Raw genomic sequence first — 23428 nt, 5'->3', positions numbered from 1 at the left:
GGGCCGGTTTGTTTACCTGCCGTGTCCGCAGGTTCGGCCGATCGCGGGTCCCACTGGCTGCGGTTTGCCGCTCCAGGCCAATGGGGGCGGCACGGGCCGAGGGATGTGCTGGTCGCCGCTTCCTGCTGCCCCCATTGGCCTGGAGCAGCGAACCGCGGCCAGTGGGAGCCGCGATCGGCCGAACCTGCGGACACGGCAGGTAAACAAACCGGCCCGGACCGCCAGGGGCTTTCCCTGAACAAGCGGCGGTCCGACTTTGAGAAGCATTCTTCTACATTATGCTGTAGTTATAGCATAAGATCTATTGATATTTCTTACCTGTACTCCTTTTGAAGGGGCAAAATTTTACCCTTAGTTACTGTAAGGTGTATTCTTTCTCTCAGAAGTAAGATTAAAGGCCATGCATCCACAAGGCATGTTCCTTCTCCCACCAAAATCCATAGTAACACTTCTGTTGCCTTCAGCGGGAGGAGAATTGGAGCCAAAGACAAAGAGCAATATTCACTGTTAGTGTAACTTCAGTGGAAGTTATTCTGCGGGTGAATTTGGCCCAGGCACTACTGTGTAAATTACTGTTTTGTTGAACATCAAAGTAAGGGTCAGATTCTGCCACCCGTATTCACAATTTAGTATCTCACTGTGTTAGATTATTTAAGGCCCAGTCATAGGGAGAGCAGGGACTAATTACCTGCTACGGTCTACTTCAAGCGAATGGACAAGGAATGGAAAGAACCCTGGCTCTGCCACCTCTCCTTCTCCTTATTGGCCAGGAGCACAGAGTAGGGGTGTAAATTGCTTCACAAAAAGGGGATGAATTAACTTACTCTCTGTCCAGAATAATAGTGGGGAAAGGGTGGAGTTGGGACTGAGTCATGTTTCATTCTCCGCTCTGCTCCTGAGGAAGTGCAGCTTCCTCTACTCTTACACCAGGCAGATTATAGGGTTACAGTCTAGGCCTTTGAATATCAGCGGGACTATGCATGGAGTACAGTGCTACTCATTGTGAGTATTAGAATTTAATCCTCAGTAAATGGATAAATCAGATTACTCCATGGAAGAAATCATTTGGATATGTTTAAAGCTTTCCAGAAATGTAGCTATGTTTGGGCTATTCCTATACAAACAATTCACTGAAATCTGATCTTTTGTATTTCTGGTAAAGACCCTATTTTGTGTGTCTTATTAATCTGTCTGAAAGCAGCCATAAATAGAGATTTAAAAAGAATCAGGCAAATGCTCAGAAATAGAAAATACGAATTTATACTTTTTACTAGGTTTTCAATAATATTCAGGTCTTGTTTTTATAGGGTACGTCTTCACTTACATCCGGGTCCGGATGTAAGCAATCGGTTTTCTGAGTTCGATTTATCGCGTCTGGTTAAGACGCGATAAATCGATCCCGGATCGATCCCGGAAGTGCTCGCCGTCGACGCTGGTACTCCAGCTCGGCGAGCGGAGTACGCAGCATCGACGGGGGAGCCTTCCTGCCGCGTCTGGACCGCGGTAACTTCGGACTAAGGTACTTCGAATTCAGCTACGTTATTAACGTAGCTGAATTTGCATACCTTAGTCCGAAGTGGGGGGGTTAGTGTAGACCAGGCCATAGTAAACTTGTTACAGAGCTGGTCAAGCTCCCCCTACTGGATGCTTGCCAGACTGCTGGGAGGGTATCCAAATGTTGAATCTCATATGCCCCTACTGTGCTGGTGCTGGGGAGAGCTTAGGTATCCTCCTGGGTTTTGGACCTCTCGGCACGGACTCCCAGGTATAGGAGCTTTGTGTCTGATACCTCTCTTGGCAGTGGGGACTTCGCAGCCTAATTTCCTAGGCCTGAAACTGGTGCTGTCTCTTTCAACTGTCACTAGCGGCTCAGGCACATTTCCCAGAATTCCACCGAAGGTGTGAGCCTTCTGGTTTACAGTTTGACTTCAGGGGTATGTGATCGTCAAAGCAGACAGACAGCCTTTGCACAGGTTTCTAAACATTATTACTCTTTTTATATAGCCTGGGAGATACACAGATCTAGACAAATTACAATAGAACCCCATTTAACTGAGCATCCATTATCTGGTTCTCCTTATTAACCAAGCCACCCAGGGCTGTCATCCATCCCAGGCAGCTGGGGCTGGTGCTGTTGTCCACCCTAGGATGACAGCAGAAGCCCCAGCCATCTATTCTCCAGTTTATCTGGATTTTTGGTTATCTGATCTGGCCCCAGTCCCAGTTAGATTAGATGATTGGGGTTCCACTGTAATAAACATTTGTATGCATTTTTCCTTGCCTCAGTTTCCTTACCACTCTGTTGAGTGCTTTGGCTTTGGGCAGAACAGTCTAGGGAGTCTAGGATCCTTCCTCTGCCCTCTCCCTTCCCTCCACTTTCCTGCACATGGCTTCTTATCCAGAATATGGAATCTCTGGTCTCTTCTCCTTTTTCCCCCCTCTCCCTTTGATAGGTGACTCCTTGATCAGCTTCAGATGACCACAGATTTGATTAAAGCAGTTGTCCTGGGTAGGAACTAGCCTATTGTCTAGAGGGCTTCCTTTTGCTTAGTGGACCATCCAGACTTAATGTCTCTCTACTGTTTTAGCCCCATACCACTACCCCTTTGGAATTCCAGCCCAACATGGAGGTAAAAGTACAAAAGAGAAGGCAAACAAGCAGTACATTCAAAATGAAGTCTGTAGCTGGATAAAGATGCACACACGCGTGCATGCATACACAATCAGAAATAGTACACAGATTCCCCCAACTTGTCACGTCGTGTAAAGAAGCAACATTTGGGGTTTCCATCTTATGTACAAATAAGTACCAAATAATTAGTTTGGTATTTGTTACTTGGGGTATTTTTGGAATTTAACATTGATAATGTTGTGTATATACAGGTACAGTAGTTGGAAAAGTCATTGCACAAGACAGAGATGAACCAGGTACTCTGCACACTAAGCTGAGATATCGAATTGTATCAGAACAACCGCCATTACCCCAAATGTTTTCTGTTCACCATGAATCAGGTGTAATTACCACACAAAAACAACAACTGGATAGAGAGGTAACTTTTATCTACAGCATTATATTTAGCTTCACTTCACAACTCTGTATATATCTGCTCACAGAAAACTATGCAAGATTTTAATGAGATGAGAGAGGCACCATATATGGTTTCAAATTGTCTCTAATGATTTAGAAGCAAGAATCTTCCATAGCTTGGGAAAAACACAGATGAACTGGAGTCTGAACTTTTTTCTGCTTCCCTGACCCAATGTGAGAGTGTCAGTTTTGCTTTGCTGCTCCAATCTCTGAAGTACCTTGTCAGCATCACTTGACTGTGTCACTTGCAAAGGGAGCTGCGGGTTCCTAGGCAAGCAACAAAGAGTGAAGAAACAGAGCAGTGGGGCTTAGGAGCGGACTATATTAAAGAAGGCTGCAACGTCCATACAGAGGGATATTGTGAAATAGCTATGCCCATCAATTTTCCCTGTGTAGACAAAGCCTTAGAAAAAGAATAATGTTGAGATTGTGGGTATTGTGAATGAGAAATATTGGGGTGATGGCCATGGAAAGTGAATCTTGAGAGGAGAGTACCATCACTTATTTCCTACAGATGAATTTGAAGAGTTTATGAAGCAAAATTGTCCCCTCTTCCCAACAAACCAAATTTAGCCCAGCAAATCTAGGGAGCCCTAATCTACCAGATCCACACTCTCTCAGGTGTTGTTAGGCATCTTACTGCTGTGACTCAAATTATTGTCCAGTTAAATGCTTTTTTTCCCCTCCCCTCAATGATCCTATCTGGATGTGTTGTCAGACCTTGCTGACAAGCATGCCTTATCATATCAAGACTTATCACAAGAGCACTTCCACTCTTTTACTCAAGGTGTAGCATGAGAGAGGTCAGCACAAGATTATGGAGTTAAAAGATATACTGTTTTGCTCCATCCATGAGTAGTGGGAGAAGACAGTGGAAATCCCCTTCACCAGAAGGGTGAGAGAAAAGAGCAGCAACCAGTGGGTGAAGCTCTTCAGCATCAGAAGACCCAGGAAGAGACAGCATAGTATATGGGAAACTTTCCCACTACCACCAGACAATAGTGTATCAGACTATGTAGAACTCCTTGCTGCTTTTCCCAGCAGACAGGTGTGCGTGTGATGGGGAAGACCTGGCTTCTGTGTGTGTGTGTGTGTGTGTGTGTGTGTGTGTGTGTGTAATAAATATATATTATAGGGAAGAGGAGACAATTGTGGGTGTAGGACATTATAGAGATCCTTCTCTGGTATTCAACATGACTAATAAGTTTCTAGTAAAACTTTCTGAGCTCTGGTATTGCTTAGCCACTGAAAAATATTTTCCTTGTGTTTTTCACAGTTTTTTCTATTCATAAAGCTGGTTGTCTTATTTCTTTTATCCTAGAAAATAATTACATGTTTAACATATCTTTAGAAAGAAGGGGAAGGAAGTAAAGCATTTAATTCTACAATAAAAGTGACAGACTATTACATGAATGTGAAAGTTTTATCTGTAACCATTTTTTTATGTTCATTTTCAGATAATAGGCAAACATGTATTGCTAATTGAAGTACGAGATATGGACGGTCAGTCTTTCGGTTTGTGTAATACGGGAACAGTTGTCATTAACGTTGGAGATATAAATGACAATGCCCCATATTTTGGCCATTCATCTGTAAGTTTGTTTGTTGTTATGCCTCTGTCACAATTGTGGGGTTGATTGCACCTCTGTCCCTTTCTGGATTCTGAGTGCACCCCTTGAGGTGTTAGACCTCGTACCCTTACCTCTCTTGGAGTGGAATCTTGCAGTTTTCCCACTCTTGCAGCAGAATCTGGTACAATACCCTGTCCATGCCAACAGGCCCGATGAGAGTTCAGAAACCTGCTTGATCCTCTCTTCAGACAGCCTTCTGATCAGTGACGTACATTGACCAACAGCCTTTTTACAAGAAGTATATTTATTAGCAAATGGAACAAAGCATTAGATAAAACTGTTTCAAAATAATAAATAGTATACATGCATATTTACTCTTCTCTAATCTTATGCTTCATTGCAAACTAAATTTAGATGGGTTTTCCTATGGAATTACAGGAAAAGAACAGACCCAATATACGTTTTTTCCAAGGAAACTAAGGAGCTCTTGGGATCCAGCCGGGACCCTGTTTGTTTCTCCAAGAGTGACTCTCCTGGACTGTTTATCCCTTTCTCTGTGTCCCTGGTTTCCAAATACCATATTTCTCAACTATCTTTATTATAGGGCCTAGATGGGAAGGTTTTTTTTTTTTTTTTTTTTTTTTTTTAATCATCTCTGACTGGATTCTCCCAGTCATCCAACCAGACCATCTAAGGGCTTGCCTACATAGGAAGTTATACTGGTATAAGGAAAAGAGTGAATTTAAGCCACTATAGTTATACTGGTATAACTCCTCAAAGGACACTCTTATTCTGGTACAAGATTACCTTTTTCTGGTTTAGCTCATGTCACTTTGGTAGCAGTTTAAACTATAAAGCTGATGTAGTGAGGTTTTATGGTTTTTTTGTTCTCTAAGTATTCCTTTTGGCGAAGGCAAAATTCTCCGAATGAAATCCTGGCCAAAGTGAAGTCAATGGAACTAAGATTTCAACTAATGAATTTTGCCTACAATCACAGAAAGGGATGCTTAACGCTTCACTTAGAGAAAAACAAATAAACCCAAGAACCAAAACCTCATTACCTTTACACTGGCCATTGGATTTAAGGCCTTGCATTTAAACACAATATAACTATTTCCTGAACTAAGTAATTGATACTGTAATTCATATTTATTTAATTTAAACAATAGATAATATTTATTTCAGTATGAAACAAAAGTACTGGAAAACCGAGTGAATGTGGAAATACTGAGAATTCCTTGTTTGGACAAGGATGAGCCTAACTCACCTGCCTGGAACTGTAGATTCAGCATTGTAAAAGGAAATGAAGATAATCATTTCGCTATTACAACAGATGGAAGAACAAATGAAGGGGTATTATGTGTTGTTAAGGTAAGCAAAGATGAAAACATCAGCCAAAAGTCTGTTTTTTAAAAAGCAAAACAAAAACCCACATCTAGTTTTCACTTTTTTTGTTGTAGCTATACATTCTGTTTAGTTAATAACACATAATTGTCTGTTGGATTTTGGCTCTGCTTCCTCCCCAAATTGAACAAACAAATTCACCTGATATTTCTCTCAGGGTGGAATTTTTCTGGAAAATGTGTAGCAAATTGGACAACATGTTTAGTGAGATTTGATAAAATGTTTAGATGTTTCCCTTTTTTTGAGTTTTCCTAATGGTTTTTGGGGAGGGAGTGGAGTAATTCATTTTAATTCTGTAATAGCTAGGCCCAAATTCCACATTTGGTTTAATCTGGTTTTGACAAGGAATGGTGCCTTTCACTAATTGAAACAGGACTACATCAACATGAACTAGGTACCTTTTTTTTAGTTCACACCAGCAGGGTCTATATGGAGCAGTTACAGCACAATGCTTTGGAGTGCCCTGCAATTCACATCCTGCCCACCACCCTCATGGTCTAGATTGTGATGTAATGTAGACAAGCCTGTAAAGTGTACATTGAGACTAAGTACCTAAAGAATGCATCATACTAATGTATAGATTTGCAGGTTCACATCCAGTTTTCTTAAGTGCTGATCTTTCTTCCATTTAAGTCAATGGGGGCTGGCTCAGGTTCTTAAGAGGTCTTCCTCTAAAAGATCATACAGTTTAATGGATTAAGTGATGGCTTAAAACCAGGAAGTCCTGAGTTCTTACACTATCTCTGCCAATGACTACCCTTAATAACAACACTTTGGTCTTATCCAGTATTGTTCTTTACAAATGTTTCGCTACAGTTCATAAAATTACTGTGAAGGAAGGAAATATTATCCTCCCATATTTTACAAATGGGAAACAGAAACTCACGGCGTTTAAGTAACCCATTCAAAACAGTCACTTAACCTTTGTTTCTTAACTATCTCTGTAATTTGGAGTGTGCAGGTAAATGATTCTTGCCTTTCTGCCTACCTGTGGCTGTATCCACCTTAGTTCCTGTATATGCTCAGGTCTGTTAGATTTCCTCTATAGGTATTATTTTACAGACAGGCAATATGAGACAAGACCCTTAACCTCTCTGTGTCTCCATTTCACCATCTGCTTTTTTTGTTTGTTTAAACAATCATAAGTACCTCCCAAGGTGCACAGAAGGTTAATATGTACTTGGAAAATGTAAATCTCTGTTATGTGCAGATAAGTATGGGTATGGCTTAAAATATGACTTTTTTTTTTTTTAAACACACAGCACCCCGCTATGACCAAAGTGTACCAACTCACTTGAAATTTCTCGTAGTAGTAGACTATTAGCGTCTACTCGCTGGCCCACACAGGATAACATTTCTAACAATTCTGCTACAGCTAGTTCGGATTCTGTTTTAGCTTAAGAGTTAACACTATGCTTTCCCCATAATGTCCATACTTGCTGTATGGAACATGGCTTCATCGTATTTGTCCTCTTAAAGAGAAGAATTTTATATTGGAAAGTGTGAGGTAATCAAAGCATTTCAAGAATGTTTTTTGTTTTGTTTTTTGTTTTATCAGTGTTTTTCAGTATTTCTGAATGTGTAAAAGCAACCTGATATCTCTATTAGTGTCTATAAATGGGAGGCTTACAAGGTGAGAAATCCGCCATTAAGGACAGCCTAGATGCCATGTACAAAAAACAAAACAAAAAACACTTGTCATGCCAACTGCACTAGAAGTTCAGAGGTTCTTACCGTTGTTGAATTCTCACTAAGCACACACATGCATTTCTAATAGGAAAGAATTCTTGACTTGTGGCAACAGACAGGAAAGGCAGCAAGTATTCTAGGAAGAAAGTCAAGGCATGTCTATGCTTCAGCAGCACAGCTGTGATGCAGCAGCTGTGGCACCATAGCGTAGACGCTTTGTACATCAATGAAAGGAGTTTTTCTGCCAATGTAGGTAATCCACCACTTCAAGAGGCTAGGTCGATGGAAGGACTCTTGGGGGGTTAGGTCAACATATACACAGTGCTCAGGGTGCAAAATTGTTCACAGCCCTGAGTGGTATAGCTAGGGCAATCTAATTAAGTGTAGACCGACCAGGCCTCAGTTCTAGAAATAAACATACTTAGTTTTTAACATAGCCCTTGGGGTGGAGAGCAGCCCAATAAAGAGTTACAAATATAACCATGTTTTGTGGTGCTTCTTATGCCATTCTAGGGATGCCTCTTCTTTTTCTTAAATAAGCTGGTACTTAGCACGTCCTGAAAATCAGGCCGCTTTAAGGTTTCTTAGGTGGGACACCCAAAATAATTAGTCCTTTTCTAAAATCCTGACCATGTTTGTCTCTCTTTACTATTAAAAACTGTGATGAGAAAATTTATAGGAGGTTTTGGTGAATTTAATAGACCTAAATTTATTTTACAGGGATTGGACTACGAAATCACCAGTCTGAGGATACTTGAGATTGCTGCATCTAATGAGATACCTTATGCAGTAGTACCATATTCAAGTTCACTTTCCCAGAGCAGCTGTACTGTTAGAGTTACCGTACTAGATGATGATGAGGGACCAGTATTCAAACCTTGTTTGTTTCCTATAACGATTGACGGATGCGCGACAGTTGGAACAGTGGTTGGCAAATACCTAGCAGAGGATCCAGAAACAGGAAATAGTGAAGGCATACGGTATAAATAATTTTATTATACTGGTTTATTAAATGTACAGCATTTTGGGGGATATGGGGAGATAAGCATTATACAATTATTTTTTTAAACATTTTTATTTTTACTAGCTATCGGATAGCACCTGGCCAAAGCAACTGGATCACCATTGATGAAAACTCAGGCGAGCTCAGAACTGCTAAACTTTTTGACAAAGATATGACAGGCAGGCAGTGCAATATTACAGTCTTTGCAGTAGACCAAAGTGAGTACAAATGTTGAATATGTATAACGTATTTGGTCTATAAATGAATTGCACATGTTTGTGTGCGCACACAAATATTTATGGAACTGTGTCACATTAAACTATTTTCCTCTTAACCTGCAGTTGATTGTAATGGAGACAGGCTTTTTACCATTGCATTTTCTTAGGAGTGGTAATTCCCCTCCCCCAATAGGAGGAAAAGAATAACAATCGTTCACAGAGACTGGGAGTAGCTATTCTAGTTTGAGCAACTGCATACAGCATTCAGGGCCAGATTTTCAAAAGTATTCATCACTCACAATTGGGGCCAGACTTCCACAAGAGCTCAGTTCTCATTTAAAATGCTTCAATATTTGTTTTGAAATATATTAAATCTGATACTTTCATTGGTGAACACTTTTCTTTTGGTTTGTTTCCTTCCCTATTCCCAAATAACCTTCCTCCCCGCCAATCCCCTTGATGGTACCACAGACAGCCATGAGGTTGGCTGGTGGGGGCGGGTGGAATCAGGATGTCATTCTGTAAATACAAAATCCCTGTACAGCTTATTTTTAATCTTCTGTTTGATCCCTTGCAGTCTAACTGGGAAGCATATAAGTTAAGAGCGCTTTTAAGTGTAACTTTGCTTTACTGTTTTTTTTTTTTTTTCCCCTCCTATGTTATATTTGTTCTCTCTTCTCCAATACCCTACTTAAGGCTAGATTCTGCAACGCTTCTCACAATAAATTATACTTACTCAGATTAGTAGTCCCTATTTTATCTGGGGTTACTCAGCCAGGTAAGTACTACTCATCATGCTTAAGGGTTGCAGAATTAGGTTCTCACTCTAAAACTGATTTTGGAGTTGAAAATTAACATTAAACTAAAAGATTACATGTTCTCTATTTTTTTTATCCTAGGAAAAGACATAATTGAGATAAACTAATGAAGTACCCTTTTTGTTTCCCAAATGCTTAGTGTAGCTAATAGATTCTCAAGGTAAATTTAGTGATTGCAGCCCAAAGACTTAAATATTTTGGTGTGACAATGTGAGTACTATTAGAGCATTGCAAACATGCATTTCATATTGAAAGCAAAAATGCATTGGACCCAGTGGCACGATCTAGCCCTTATCTGTTTAAATTTATTCCCATTCAGATTTTAAGTTCTTCAAATTACTTTGTAAGCAGAACCTGTACTTAAAAAGTTTGACTAATTTTGATGTAATTAGATTATTCAAATTTTACAATTTAAGATGCTAAATATAAGTGCAGTATATAACAGTGAGCAGATATATCTATATCTATATATTTTATATATCTATAAAAGGAAGCAGTAAGAAATAATTTGACTTCAGCATTCTGCATATGTAAGTCCTAGTCATTTCTGTAGAGGTTACTAGATAACTTCAGGTGTTGACAGTGGGTCAGTTCAGCTAAGAGGAGGATTTTACTGGCGTTGGTGGCTGTTGTCATAGGTCTGTTATATGGTGACGTGGCATTGCTGCATCCCATCACTGCAAGATGATGCAAGGGGAAGAGTAGGGCCAATAGAAGAATTGTATGTGAAAGGAATTCACATTCCCACGCAGGACCATAGCCAGCCAAACAAAGTGCGAATACATCAGCATGTGGAACTGTTGACCCCTGCATCCTGGTGCATCACTCTCCCACTTTCGTAAACTCCATCATTTAGGTTTGATTAGGATGGAGAATCTGTAATGATGTAAAAACAGATATTGGAGACCGGGGACAAAGGCAGGATTCTTTCTACATGATTTTGAAATACCCCGTTGAATAGTCTGCATTTTTAAAGATCTTGTGACCATTCGAGACAGGGATTTATCATACAATCTATTATGAATGATTCATAGAATCATAGAATATCAGGGTTGGAAGGACCTCAGGAGGTCATCTAGTCCAACCCCCTGCTCAAAACAGGACCAATTCCCAGGCAGATTTTTACCCCAGTTCCCTAAATGTGTGGGGGCGGGGGCAGCAAGAGGCAGATTTTTCTTTAGAGGAGCTGAGATGAGTAAGAGAATACCAATTGGAACATCTTTTCCCCTCCTATCAGATGCTGCTATACCTGCTCCAAGAAATGCTGGGTTCCCCCCCAAAGCCACCCAGCAAGGCATCCGCTCCTGATTTCATTTCACAGTCTTCAGCCTATTTGAGCCCTCACATCAGCAGCCAAGGGGAAATAGTATTCCTATAAGCTAGGGGAAAGGTTGGGAAACTCCCCGTCTTCTTTTACTTTTAAATCCTGGGTACCAGCTTGGATTAGATGAAACCACAGAGTTTTAAAACTTGGAGAGCACTAAAAGTAAAACAGCACTGAAATTATTATTTCTGTCTCCTAGGTGGTAAAACAGGTACTGGAACAGTGTTGGCTACTGTAAGTGCTTGCGACAGATATTACCCCACCGTGACTCCAACAGAATTTACAATGTGCAGAGACCGAAAACCAGTTTATATTACTGCAGTCACTTCTAATGAGTCTCCCTATTCTGCACCTTTCAGATTTGATATTTCTGACAGGAGTATGGGTTCAGGATGGCAAACAACACAACAAGATGGTATGCAATATTGCGTATTCTTTTTAAAAACAAGAATATTAATAGTATTAATTGCCAGATTTATTGTTTCTTTTCAGTAAGCAGACTTGTGCCACTTTTTTGTATTTTTGACATACTTACAATAAGTATTTGGAGATTAATCATACCATACCAGAGTCACAGAAGGCATGCAAACCCTCAGACAGGAAGTAGCAAAGCAAGATAGAAACCAGTATGATCAAATAGAAAGGTAGTTTATTTTAACCTAAAAGATATCCTTCAGAAAATGGAAGTCCAAGGAATAAAAAGGAACAATGCAGGCAAAAAGTCTGTAAGTTAGGAGAACTAAAAGCAGTTTTGAAGAGCAAATAGCCAAATATCTGAAAACAAATAGGAAGATTTTTAAATATAAGCAAGAAAATTGTAAGAGGTGAGTCTGTTGGATTACAACGGAGTAAAGGGGACACTTAAGGGAGAATAAGGACATGGCAGAAATGCTACATTTCTTGGCATCGCTCTTCACCAAATGAGGAAGTTAGGGAACCACCTACTTCAAACTAGGGCCAAATTCAAGTTTCCTTTCTAACTCCCTAAACAGAACCCTCTATACAGTCCAGCATGCCCCTGACGTGTAGCCCAATGCTGTCCTCCTGCAGAGCCACCAGCTGAGGGTACCTGGAACAGAAAAGAGATGGAGAGGAGCTCCAGAGAGCTCTGTGCTCCAGCTATTCTGGCTTTGGAATAGCCCTTTTGCAACAGTGGGGAAACTCCTGTAAGTTACAGCAGATACAGGGGCTGCTCTAACTACTCTGAGAGCCATGCTGGCACCTTGATCAACCCAGAAATAGGAAGGTGCAGAGGTGGATGGTGTCTTCTGAGAGGCACAGAATCTGAATCCCACTCATTTCAGATAAAGATGAGATTGAAGTGTCAAAAGAGGAGGTGATGGAATAAACTGAAAAACACAATAACAAAAGTCACCAGAAACTGATGGTTTTTAAGAATGACATGGCCGAGCTGCTAACACAAATGTACAATATCTCTTTAAAATGAACGGTTATTTTGGAGGATTAGAAGGTACAACATGTTATACTGGAACTAGTCAAAAACAGATGGAAAAAATGTGTTTTGCCCTGATTATTTCCTGTAGCTCAACATCTGTAAGATCCAGCCTTTCCCCTCTCTCCCTCCCTCCCTCCCTCCCTCCAGACATCTATAATTCCTGTTTAGGCCCTCGTCACATTCTTTCTTTACTACTACAACCTCCTCCTCTCCAGCCTTGACAAATGTAACATTGCCCTACTTATATGCATTCAAAATGCTGTCTCAGTGATCATTTTCCTAGTTTGTCATTTCAACCATTCCCCCTTCTTCCCCTTTTCTCATCTCTCTCCTTCTCCAGTGAGTCAGACACAAAAATTACTTGTCTTCACTTAAGACCTTTTACTTTAGACCCTTTTTGGTCTATCTCACCCTACCTATAAATCTTATTCATTTATTCAGATGTCTATTTCTGCCTCCGTTCTCCCAATAAAGAAGGGTTGCCCATTTTGTCAGATTGTCCAACAAGCACATTTATTCTTTCTCCCGTATCTACAAGGAGCTCCCCGTAAACATTCTCAAAGCTGTTTCACGCTTCCTCCTTCAAACTCTCCTGTACCATAACTATAAAAATTTGACTGTGGTTAGGCACTCCTTTTCATGCTGTTCCTAATCATCGCATTGTTATCTTGAGGGGCATCAAATTTAAAACTAACAACTTTGTATTGTGTATGGGTTTTCTTTTAACATGTGAAACTTACTGCCACAAGGTATTAATGAGGCCAAAAGCTTGGAGGGATTTAAGTGATTAGAAATTTATATTAAAAAAATCGAGAGTTTCATTAGACAAACTGAAATATTTTAGAAGGGATATACATTTTCATGTCTCAGAGTAAAGCCAACCAGTAACTGATGGGAGTTAGATGCCCACTAGAGAAGTTTCTTCCTTACTCATTGTTATCCAATATTGGTTTCTTGCATCATAGAATATCAGGGTTGGAAGGGACCTCAGGAAGTCATCTAGTCCAACCCCCTGCTCAAAGCAGGACCAACCCCAACTAAATCATCCCAGCCAGGGCTTTGTCAAGCCTGACCTTAAAAACCTCTAAAGAAGGAGATTCCACCACCTGCCTAGGTAACCCATTCCAGTGCGTCACCACCCTCCTAGTGAAAAAGTTTTTCCTAATATCCAACCTAAACCTCCCCCACTGCAACTTGAGACCATTACTCCTTGTTCTGTCATCTCCCCTATTGCGCTCTCCTGCTCGTGCTTCCTCCTGGTATCTGACTTCCCCACTTAACTCAGGGCTTTGGTCTCCTTCTCCCGGCATCTTGCTGTAAGTCATCTGTAAGGCATGTAAGACATCTTGCTATAAGGCCACTCGCTACCAGAAAAAAAAGATACTGAACTAGGATTGCTACTCTGATTATGGCAGTTCCCATGTTAGGGAATGGAGGAAGATTTAATTAGCTTCTGTTTCTTTAATAGAAAAAAAGACAACAGAACGTCCCTTCATCAGGAGCATTGGCTGGCATCTTCACTGTGAAAACAAATATCATTTTAAATCAATAAAACTGAAAACAAACAATAACAAAACCTACCAAAGTTTCATACTAGTGACCTTAAGAAGAGGTCTCACTATGCAGCTCTCACTTTTCATTTCCTGTTCTTAATCATTAACAAAGTATACTTAGAGAAGGGGTGTAAATCTTAGAAATATTTTTTGTTGTCCATGTCAGTGATAAAACTTAACTGTATGGTACGGCACAGAATAACTGCTTTCCTATCCAGTAACTGAAAACTAGAGAATTAAGCTCCAATCCTGCAAAGAGGTCTCTGTGGGCAGACCCTTACCCCTGTACAGTGTGTCACTGACTTCATTTAATACACCAGTGGCTTCAGTGGGATTTTATGTATTTAGATGATATAGTCCATCCACTTGGATTCCTTTGTAGGGCTGGAGCCTTAGAAATGTCCTTTGCATCAGTTACAAAGAAAAGGTAACAATTTTTTAACATTCAACATTGGATTTGTTTTATCCTTTTTGCAGATAGATCTATATTACTTTCACCAAGGACTGATATTCCATTTGGAATATATAAAATTCCTATCACTGTGAGGGATAATGCCGGAAGACTAGGAACAAATATGGTTACAGTTAACTATTGTGATTGTACTACTCCAAGTGATTGTGGTACTGTCCGACAAGTTTCACCAGCTGTTACTCTTGGTGTATGGGCCATCCTTGCAATGATTCTGGGATCACTATTACTGCTATGTAAGTATGCATTTATATGAAATGCAAAATATTCCCTTTTTAAAATTCTATACTAGTCTGTTTCGTAATTGACAGTGCCTCTTCCATTAAGATTCTTACATAGCCTGCATCACCATAGTATCTGAGCAACTTCCAGAAGTGTGTTAAATGATGTGATTAATATCTGTCACTTGTTCTTTTTTTCTCTCTTCCTCCCTTGGGGGAGAGTTGATGTCGGAATTTTGTATAGTTATTTTTTAGGGCTGTCAAGCAGGGCCGGCTCTAGGTTTTTTGCCGCCCCAACCAAAAAAATTTTTGGCTGCCCCCCGTCCCAGCCCTGGGCTTCTCGCCGCACCCCCCTGCTGCCCCCCCCCTGGGCCCCCCCCCCCCCCCCCCACGTCTCCCCAGCCCTGGGCTCTTCTCTCCTCCTCCCCCCCACACACACACACACCTGCACCCTCCTTCCGCTGCAGCCTTGGGTCACTGGTAACTCGCTCCCAGGGCAGGTCATTCAGCAGGAATTTTAGATGTGCACAGAACACAGACAGGATTGGTTCCCATATGGTTACAGAACTGCAGTAAAGTGGAACAATTTTCAGCTTGTGTGATTGGAGGATATCTGGATGCATATTATAAGACTGTCCTACATAAATGAGGAAAAGTTGAGGTGCCTTTATTATTCTTTTGCTCCACTCTTTCTTTCTATGGGGAATTTGCCAATGCAATATCACTGTCTTCCTTTTAAACAAACAAACAAAGGCAATGGCTGTTGAAAATAGCAATTCCAATCCTAATAACCACTGGGAAGCATTTCTTGCTCAATTTTATCCTACTTTTTCTACAGCAAGTTACAGTGGATCAGTATACTTGATTTGGGAGAAATGAAGTAACAGCTGCCCGAATTGAGCTTGAGCACTCCTGAATTTTGAGGGTGTTCAAATCTGGAAGGCAGGTGCTGGGGGAGGGGGACGACTATGGCTCCGCAGGGGAGCATGCAGCATGTATGCAGCAGCGTATCTGGTGCTGCGTGAAGCCAGACACGCTGGTCTGAGTGGCACGGTAAGGGGGCTGGGGGGTTGGAGAAGGGGTAGGGGGTTTTGGGGGGGCAGTCAAGGGACGGAGCGGGGGGGTTGGATGGGGCGGAGCTTTGGGAGGGCAGTCGGGACAGGAAGAAGGGAGGGTTAGATGGGTCAGGGGTTCGGGGGCGGGCAGTCAGGGGACAGGCAGCAGTTGGATAGGCATGGGAGTCCCAGGGGTTTGTCAGGGGACAGGTAGGGGGTGGGGTCCTAGGGGGGAAGTTGGGGAGGGGTCTCAGGAGGGGGCAGTTGGGGACAAGGACCAGTGGGGCTTAGATAGGGGGTGGGGTCCTGGGGGCAGTTGGGGCAGGGGTCCCGGGAGGGGGTGATCAGGGGACAGGGAGCAGGGGGGTTGGATGGGTTGGGGTTTCTGTGGGGGGCAATCGCAGGGAGTGGATGGTGGCAGGGTGGGGCTACCCTCCCTTCCCGTGGAGTGTCCTATTTTTTGAATGTTAAAATATGGTATCTCTATTCACAGTGCAGCTCTCTATTCACAGCAGGCTGCAGCACGAGGTCTCAGCTTCGTCACTCCCTCCCCTTCTTTCCTGTTGGTAGTGGCCAAGAGAATGCTGGGAAATGTAGTTCTTTCCCTGCTCCAGGGCTGGCTCTATAGGCAGGGAGCTAACCAAGGAACTACAGCTCCCAGGGCCCCCTGTTGGTTCTCAGCTCCCATGCTGGATCCCTGCCGCCCCTGCAAATGGGCTGCCCCAAGCACGTGCTTGCTTTGCTGGTGCCTAGAGCCGCCCCTGCTGTCAAGCTAAATAGAATACCATTTATTTAAATATTTTTGGATGGTTTTTCTACATTTTCAAATATATTGATTTCAATTACAAAACAAGATACAAAGTGTACAGTGCTCACTTTATTTTTTTTATTACAAATATTTGCACTGTAAAAAACCAAAGGAAATAGTATTTTTCAATTCTCTCATTACAAGTACTGTAGTGCACTCTCTCTTTATCATGAAAGTTGAACTTGCGGGAGATAATGCTGCCTGTTTCTTGTTTACAATGTCATATGACAGTCAGAAAAGGCATTCACATGGCACGGTTGTAGCCAGCGTCGCAAGATATTCACATGTCCCTTCTTGTTTCGACCACCATTCCGAGGACATGCGTCCATGCTGATCACAGGTTCTGCTTGATAACTATCCAAAGCAGTGTGGACTGATGCATGTTCATTTTCATCATCTGAGTCAGATGTCACCAGCCCCCAGATGGTTGATTTTCTTTTTTTGGGGTTTGGGTTCTGTAGTTTCCACATCAGAGTGTTGCACTTTTAAGACTTCTGATACCATGCTCCACACCTTGTCCCGCTCAGATTTGGAAGGCACTTCAGACCAAGGGTCGAGTGCTGTATCTATCTTTAGAAATTTCACATTGGTAACTTCTTTGCGTTTTATCAAATCTGAAGTGAAAGTGTTCTTAAAACGAACAACATGTGCTGGGTCATCATCCAAGACTGCTATAACATGAAATATATGGCAGAATGTGGGTAAAACAGAGCAGGAGACATACAGTTCTCCCCCCAGGAGTTCAGTCACAAATTTAATTAACGCATTACTTTTTTAACTTGCGTCATTGGGATGGAAGCATGTTCACTGGAATGGTGGCCGAAGCATGAAGGGTCATACAAATTTTTAGCATATCTGGCACATAAATACCTTGCAGTGCTGGCTACAAAAGTGTCTGTTCTCATTTTCAGGTGACATTGTAAATAAGAAACGGGCAGCATTATCTCCTGTAAATGTAAACAAACTTGTTTGTCTTAGCAATTGGCTGAACAAGAAGTAGGACTAAGTGGACTTGTAGGCTCTACAATTTTACATAGTTTTGTTTTTGAGTGCAGTTATGTAACAAAAAAAAATCTATATTTGTAAGGTGCACTTTCATGATAAAGAGAATGCACTACAGGACTTGTATGAGGTGAATTGAAAAATACTATTTCTTTTAGCATTTTTACAGTGCAAACATTTGTAATAAAAATACTATAAAGTGAGAACTGTAAACTCTGTATTCTATGTTGTAACTGAAATCAATATATTTGAAAATGTAGAAAAACATTCACAAATATTTAATAAATTTCAATTGGTATTCTATTGTTTAACAGTGCGATTAAAGCTGCGATTAATCTTGATTAATTTTTTTGAGTTAATCATGTGAATTAATTGTGATTAATTGACAGCCCTAGTTTTTGCACACCAGAGTATTCAGAGGCTTCAAATTTGCTGGTCACTAATCACACTTAGTATTTTATCTCCAGACACAAATCCAAATACTTTATCAATACTGGACTGTGCACATATTCCTCTGACACATACAAAAATCCAGTACCTTATACTCAAGATGCTTTTTCATTTTATTTTCCCTTGTGTAGTAATCCTGATTACACTTTGTGGCTGTTATGGCACGGGGGCAGTGAGTAAACATGTGCCTGATGATTTAGCTAATCAGAACTTAATTATATCAAACACAGAAGCACCAGGAGAAGAAGTGATGGTGAGTTGTGTTTTTATTTATTTAACTGTAGGAACATGTAATGAAGGTATTGTAGTCACCACAGTATGACATGGAGACCCTTTGCAAATTTGTGAATCAGTGAGTAAGTGAAACAATAAAAAGCTAGGATAATGCATTTGTAAATGTATTGTACATTTGAAAAGCATGGTTTAATTTTTAAATAGAGGGATGGGTTAAATAGGAAAAGGAGTAGTGGCCTCAAATCTTGAGGTGGGGGTGTAGTAGAGTGAGACCCGGACAGGCTGTGGGGACATGGACAGAAGAGTCTTATAACTAGGACACACTCTCCTCCCTAACCTGGAATTAAATCCAGAAATCCTGAGTCTTTACACATTCCCCTGCTGTAAGCAAGTATATGATTAAACCACTGGCAAATTCTCTTTCTCTCTCTCACTTCTAGTGGCTGGCCCATACAGGGATAACAGCGTGTAACTGCTATCGGTTACTCTCTTAGCACATGTGGTTAAAAGAACATGAAAGTTGTAAAATCAAGCGCTCAAGTTTGGAAATGCCAGAATTGCAAGGGGAACATTCATTCTCCAAAATGGCAAAGTCACTAAACACCTGAAGCTTCTAAGGCTGGGCTCATGCTGCTGTAGCAGCACTGCTACCACCATGGGAACACCTAGGAGCTGCCAGAGCAGCTGTGCCATTGGAGATAGGAAAAAGAGCCAGGTCTCATCCCTGACCTGACACAGTTTCAGTAACCTGTGAGCCCACTCTCGGGGCAGCCCCCTTACCTCCCGGGGTCAGGGGAGGTGGGGTGGGAAGGAAGGAGAAGGAAAAACCTGACCAGGCTCCCCTTGTCCTCCTCCAAAAAAAACCCCCAAAACAAACCCGAAATTTCCATGGCTCAGCCTAGTTCCCCTTCTTGAGACACTATGCAGGGAAGGAGCTCCCCAAACTGTGTGTGAGGGTGGAGAGATGAGGTGAAAGGGAGGTGAGAACTGAGCCAGGGCTCTCCACACCCAGCCACCCTCAAGACTCAGTCTATCTCCCCCCTGTGGAATAACAGCCTTCTGCTGCTACCTAATGTTGCTCAGGTAATATCAGTCCATGCTGAAGGCTCTGGATTCAAATCATAATCATGCATCATTTGGGGGTATGAGGAGGTGTTACAGTTGCACACAGTAGCAGTTTTTTCCTATTAAAAAGTTAATCACATTTAAAATGTTACTTAGGTTTCAAAAAGTTAGGAAATGTCAGATTTATGATGGCCTATTTGAAGGTTACACAGGCATCCTTGTGCCTAGGCATTGTGAAAGTCTTTAATTATATGATCATATACAATTTTTTCTACAGGACTCCAGCCTCATTCAGTGCAAAGACTGAAATGCCCAAGGGAACAGAATGAAGGTTGCACAAGCAACTATAAATTTGGCTTTGCAACTTTTTAGTGCTTGACTTTGCAACCTAAATAACATTATTTTATTTATGTATATTTTATTTATGTAACTTTATAGCATACTAGCAAATGATCTGTAATATGAAAGTATCTGAGTGCTTTTTGCTTCCCAAAGTGGTCCTTGTAGGAGGCTCTCTAAATTATATGCATATAAAGGCCATCAACTGCCCATGATTTATGCACAAACTTCTTTAGACATCAGTGAGAGTGCTCAGCATGGATTCAGTACAATACTGTGTGCACACAGAATGAGACATTTCAGTTTAAGCACTGACCATTTCCAAGCCCTGTATCCTTTTGAAATGATCTGTCCAAAAGCAAAGGTGATAAAGGAAATATTTCTTTGTTAGAAAAATGTACATCTGAAGTATTTTGGTAAGATTTTCCCCCCCCTCCCCCACTATTATCTTTGCTTTTAGGATCCACATATCATTCCTCTACAAGCTGCAACTGTAACTTCTTGTGATCAAGGGGTTGGCATAGGCACAATAGGACATGAAGTAAAAACTGGGGGACAGAGTTTTGAAATGTCCAAAGGAGGACATCAGACCCTGGAATCAGTCAGGGGATATGGACAGTCCACGATGGAACAAGGCAGATACTCATACTCAGAATGGCAGAATTTCATGCATTCTCGTCTAGGTGAAGTAAGTATTTTGATATTTGTCTCCGGTGTCATACTGTTTGAATTTACGACAGTTCTCCTCCCCCCCCCCCCGCCACTTCCACCCCCACCCCTTTGACGATTGTTAGACCACTCTTTGAGCAAAACTAAGACAATCCTTTAACTATCTCCAATTACCCCCAAAGAGAAACACACCAGAATAGTTTTTAAGCAGAACTATTATTTTCCATTTAGAATGTGACTGCTGTGTGTATGTGCACAGATGTACTTGCTTTTGGTCTAACTGTCCATTGTACTGATTTTATCTAAATGCTTCCAAGGGATAAAATTTAATGCCTTATGTACATGCTGGATGTGGTGTACGTATTGCTGTGCAACATTAGAAAATGTATGTTACACCATGCACCAAAAACCAAGTTTTATGTATAGGGCCCTACCAGTTTCCTGGCTGTGAAAAACATGTCACAACTGTGAAATAAGCCCTTCCCTGTGAAATCTGATCTTGCCATGCTACTGGGAGCGCCCCAGCCTGGGGAGGGACAGGACTTGTCCATCCCCTGCACGGCTGCTCAGGGAGGGGGGAAATGAGATCAGACCCATCTCCTGGGTACCTTTTGGTTACAATACCATGAAATTTCAGATGGCTGAAATCATGAAATTGACCAATTTTAAAACTCTCTGGCTGTGAAATTGATCAAAATGGACCATTTGGTAGGGCCGAATTTGTGTAAATCATGCTTTTAATCTTGTTTTCAAATGGATTTAACAGGTTAACCAGTTTCTTCACATTTTATTATGTGTGTGATCAGTAGAAAATGATTTTTGTTAAATACTTATTTTATAGTATGAATGATATAGACCAATCATGTGCATTTTTTGTATGTAGGAACCCATTAGAGGACACACTCTGATTAAAAATTAAACAATGAAAGGTAAATCAAAAATTATTTTTATGCCATACGTTTAGGATAACAGTTAAAGAAAACTAATAGTATGTTTTTCTTTTTATGCAGAAGGTGTATATGTGCAGACAGGATGAAGAAAATAAGCATTCTGAAGACTATGTCCTTCCATATAACTATGAAGGAAGAGGATCATTGGCTGGTTCTGTAGGCTGCTGCAGTGATCAGCAAGAAGTGGAAGTGCTTGACTTTTTAGATCAGCTGGAACCCAAGTTTAGGACATTAGCAGAAACATGTGTAAAGAGATAAGTGTGCCTATCAGAGTACTGAAATCTGTAAATAAATGGTATTGTCGTGCTTTTCAGAGGATAGATATTTTTAAACTTGAATGTATTCTGTATTTTTTTTTTCTTGCTACGGGAAGTGGTTTACAAAATATATTTAGGGTTGTTATAAGGATGTAAATCCTGCATTAATTCTGCAGTACATAATAATTTTTGGCCTGTACTCATTACCTATGCTTTAAAGTTTATATCTTAGGTGTTTCTTTTAAAATGATGTGAATACAATAATATTGCATTCTACTTAGCATTATATTTTCTATTGTGTTTACTTTTAATACAAGACTTTAGTGTATTCCTTATTTTAAGTATTCACCTTCAAATTTTTCATTTTATTTGGCTTGAGAGGTGGAAAGCTTTATTTCATTCATCTTTTCTCTTCATAGGAAAAAATAGTATATCAAAATAACTTGTTTTAATGTCTTACCTGTACAAATTGAGATCCAAGACTTTTTAATTTTACAAGTAAAATTTCAGACTAAGATACTAGAGGATTACATTGGAAAAAACTTTGGATGGAAAAGAAAAACAAAAATGGAAAAACTAGTATGTAGTGTATATATGTAACAATGTTCAAAAGTATATTTCCTCCTATTGGACTAGTGCCCACCAAATGTACTATCCCAAGGGATGTAAATAAGTATTGTATGTAAGCACTTTAAGTAATACACTTGGAGAACATGAGTTCAGGATATAGGGATAACTATTGTAATGCAAGTGCAGTACAATAGACCCCATATCTTGAACTCGTGACCACCAGAAGTATTACTTATCGTGTTCTAGATTATAATTTGTACCTCAGCTGTTTTGTGAGCTTTAGTTAACCACATCAGAGATGGGGAATACTGCTAAAGTTTTATACAATATGGCTACTCATGCCTACTGTAAAATTCAGGTTAGGTGTGTGTCGCTGGAGGTGGGAAAAGAGGACCCCAAGGCAAAGGAGGCAGTGACAACTTGATTTATAATCATATTGTGGAATCATGTATTTCTGTGAGCAGAAGTGACACAAAATATAGCATAAAACTGGACACAGACAGCATTGATAATTTTTTCTTGAAAAAAATTCAAGTATGATTCCCACTGTTATGGACAGTAAATATCCTACTATTTATTAATATGAGGAGTTGAAACTTACTCACAGGTACAAATATAGACAGATCCCGAAGGAAAATTAACTTTAATTATGCTTGGGCAATATATTTGTTAACCTATTACAATACTTTAACACTGTACTGTATATAAGATTGGTTTCAGAGTAGCAGCCGTGTTAGTCTGTATCCGCAAAAAGAACAGGAGTACTTGTGGCACCTTAGAGACTAACAAATTTATTAGAGCATAAGCTTTCATGGGCTACAGCTTACAGAGAGTAAGACAACTCCCACCTGTTCATGCTCTCTGTATGTGTGTATATATATCTCCTCAATATATGTTTCACTCTATATGCATCTGAAGAAGTGGGCTGTAGCCCACGAAAGCTTATGCTCTAATAAATTTGTTAGTCTCTAAGGTGCCACAAGTACTCCTGTTCTTTAAATAGACAATGAAATCTTTGCTGTACAATTCTGTAGGTTTGTTTAAAAATTCTACAGAACATTTATCATTCTTCACTAAATTATACAGGACTTTGCCATCAGGGTCCTGTAGGAGCCACATGAGCAGATATGTCTTATGGCTGTGGTCTCCAAAACCCCATGCATGGGAATGGGTGGTTATACTCTGCAGTGAGGGAATCAGCATAAGTTAGTATTA

The 23428-nt window shown here is 40.6% G+C and overlaps 1 protein-coding gene across 1 annotated transcript in view; it reads left to right on the top strand.

Moving 5' to 3' along the window:
• DSC1 (desmocollin 1) overlaps positions 1-22991 on the top strand; it is a 39878-nt gene extending 16887 nt beyond the window's left edge. Inside the window, exons 7-16 of the mRNA XM_026661752.2 lie at positions 2884-3050; positions 4546-4680; positions 5845-6030; positions 8473-8732; positions 8840-8973; positions 11315-11530; positions 14602-14829; positions 18261-18382; positions 20228-20455; positions 21447-22991. Coding sequence (XP_026517537.1) covers positions 2884-3050; positions 4546-4680; positions 5845-6030; positions 8473-8732; positions 8840-8973; positions 11315-11530; positions 14602-14829; positions 18261-18382; positions 20228-20455; positions 21447-21644 — 1874 coding nt within the window. The 3' untranslated portion in view covers positions 21645-22991. The remainder of the gene's footprint in view (positions 1-2883; positions 3051-4545; positions 4681-5844; positions 6031-8472; positions 8733-8839; positions 8974-11314; positions 11531-14601; positions 14830-18260; positions 18383-20227; positions 20456-21446) is intronic.
• The last annotated feature ends 437 nt before the right edge of the window (positions 22992-23428 follow it).

The sequence above is a fragment of the Terrapene carolina genome, unplaced genomic scaffold, assembly GCF_002925995.2.
Source record: "Terrapene carolina triunguis isolate 2854851 unplaced genomic scaffold, T_m_triunguis-2.0 Scaffold58, whole genome shotgun sequence".
In the NCBI taxonomy this organism is placed as follows: Eukaryota; Metazoa; Chordata; order Testudines; family Emydidae; genus Terrapene; species Terrapene triunguis.
Note: the sequence above shows the minus strand (reverse complement) of the source record. Positions and strands in the feature narration are given on the sequence as shown.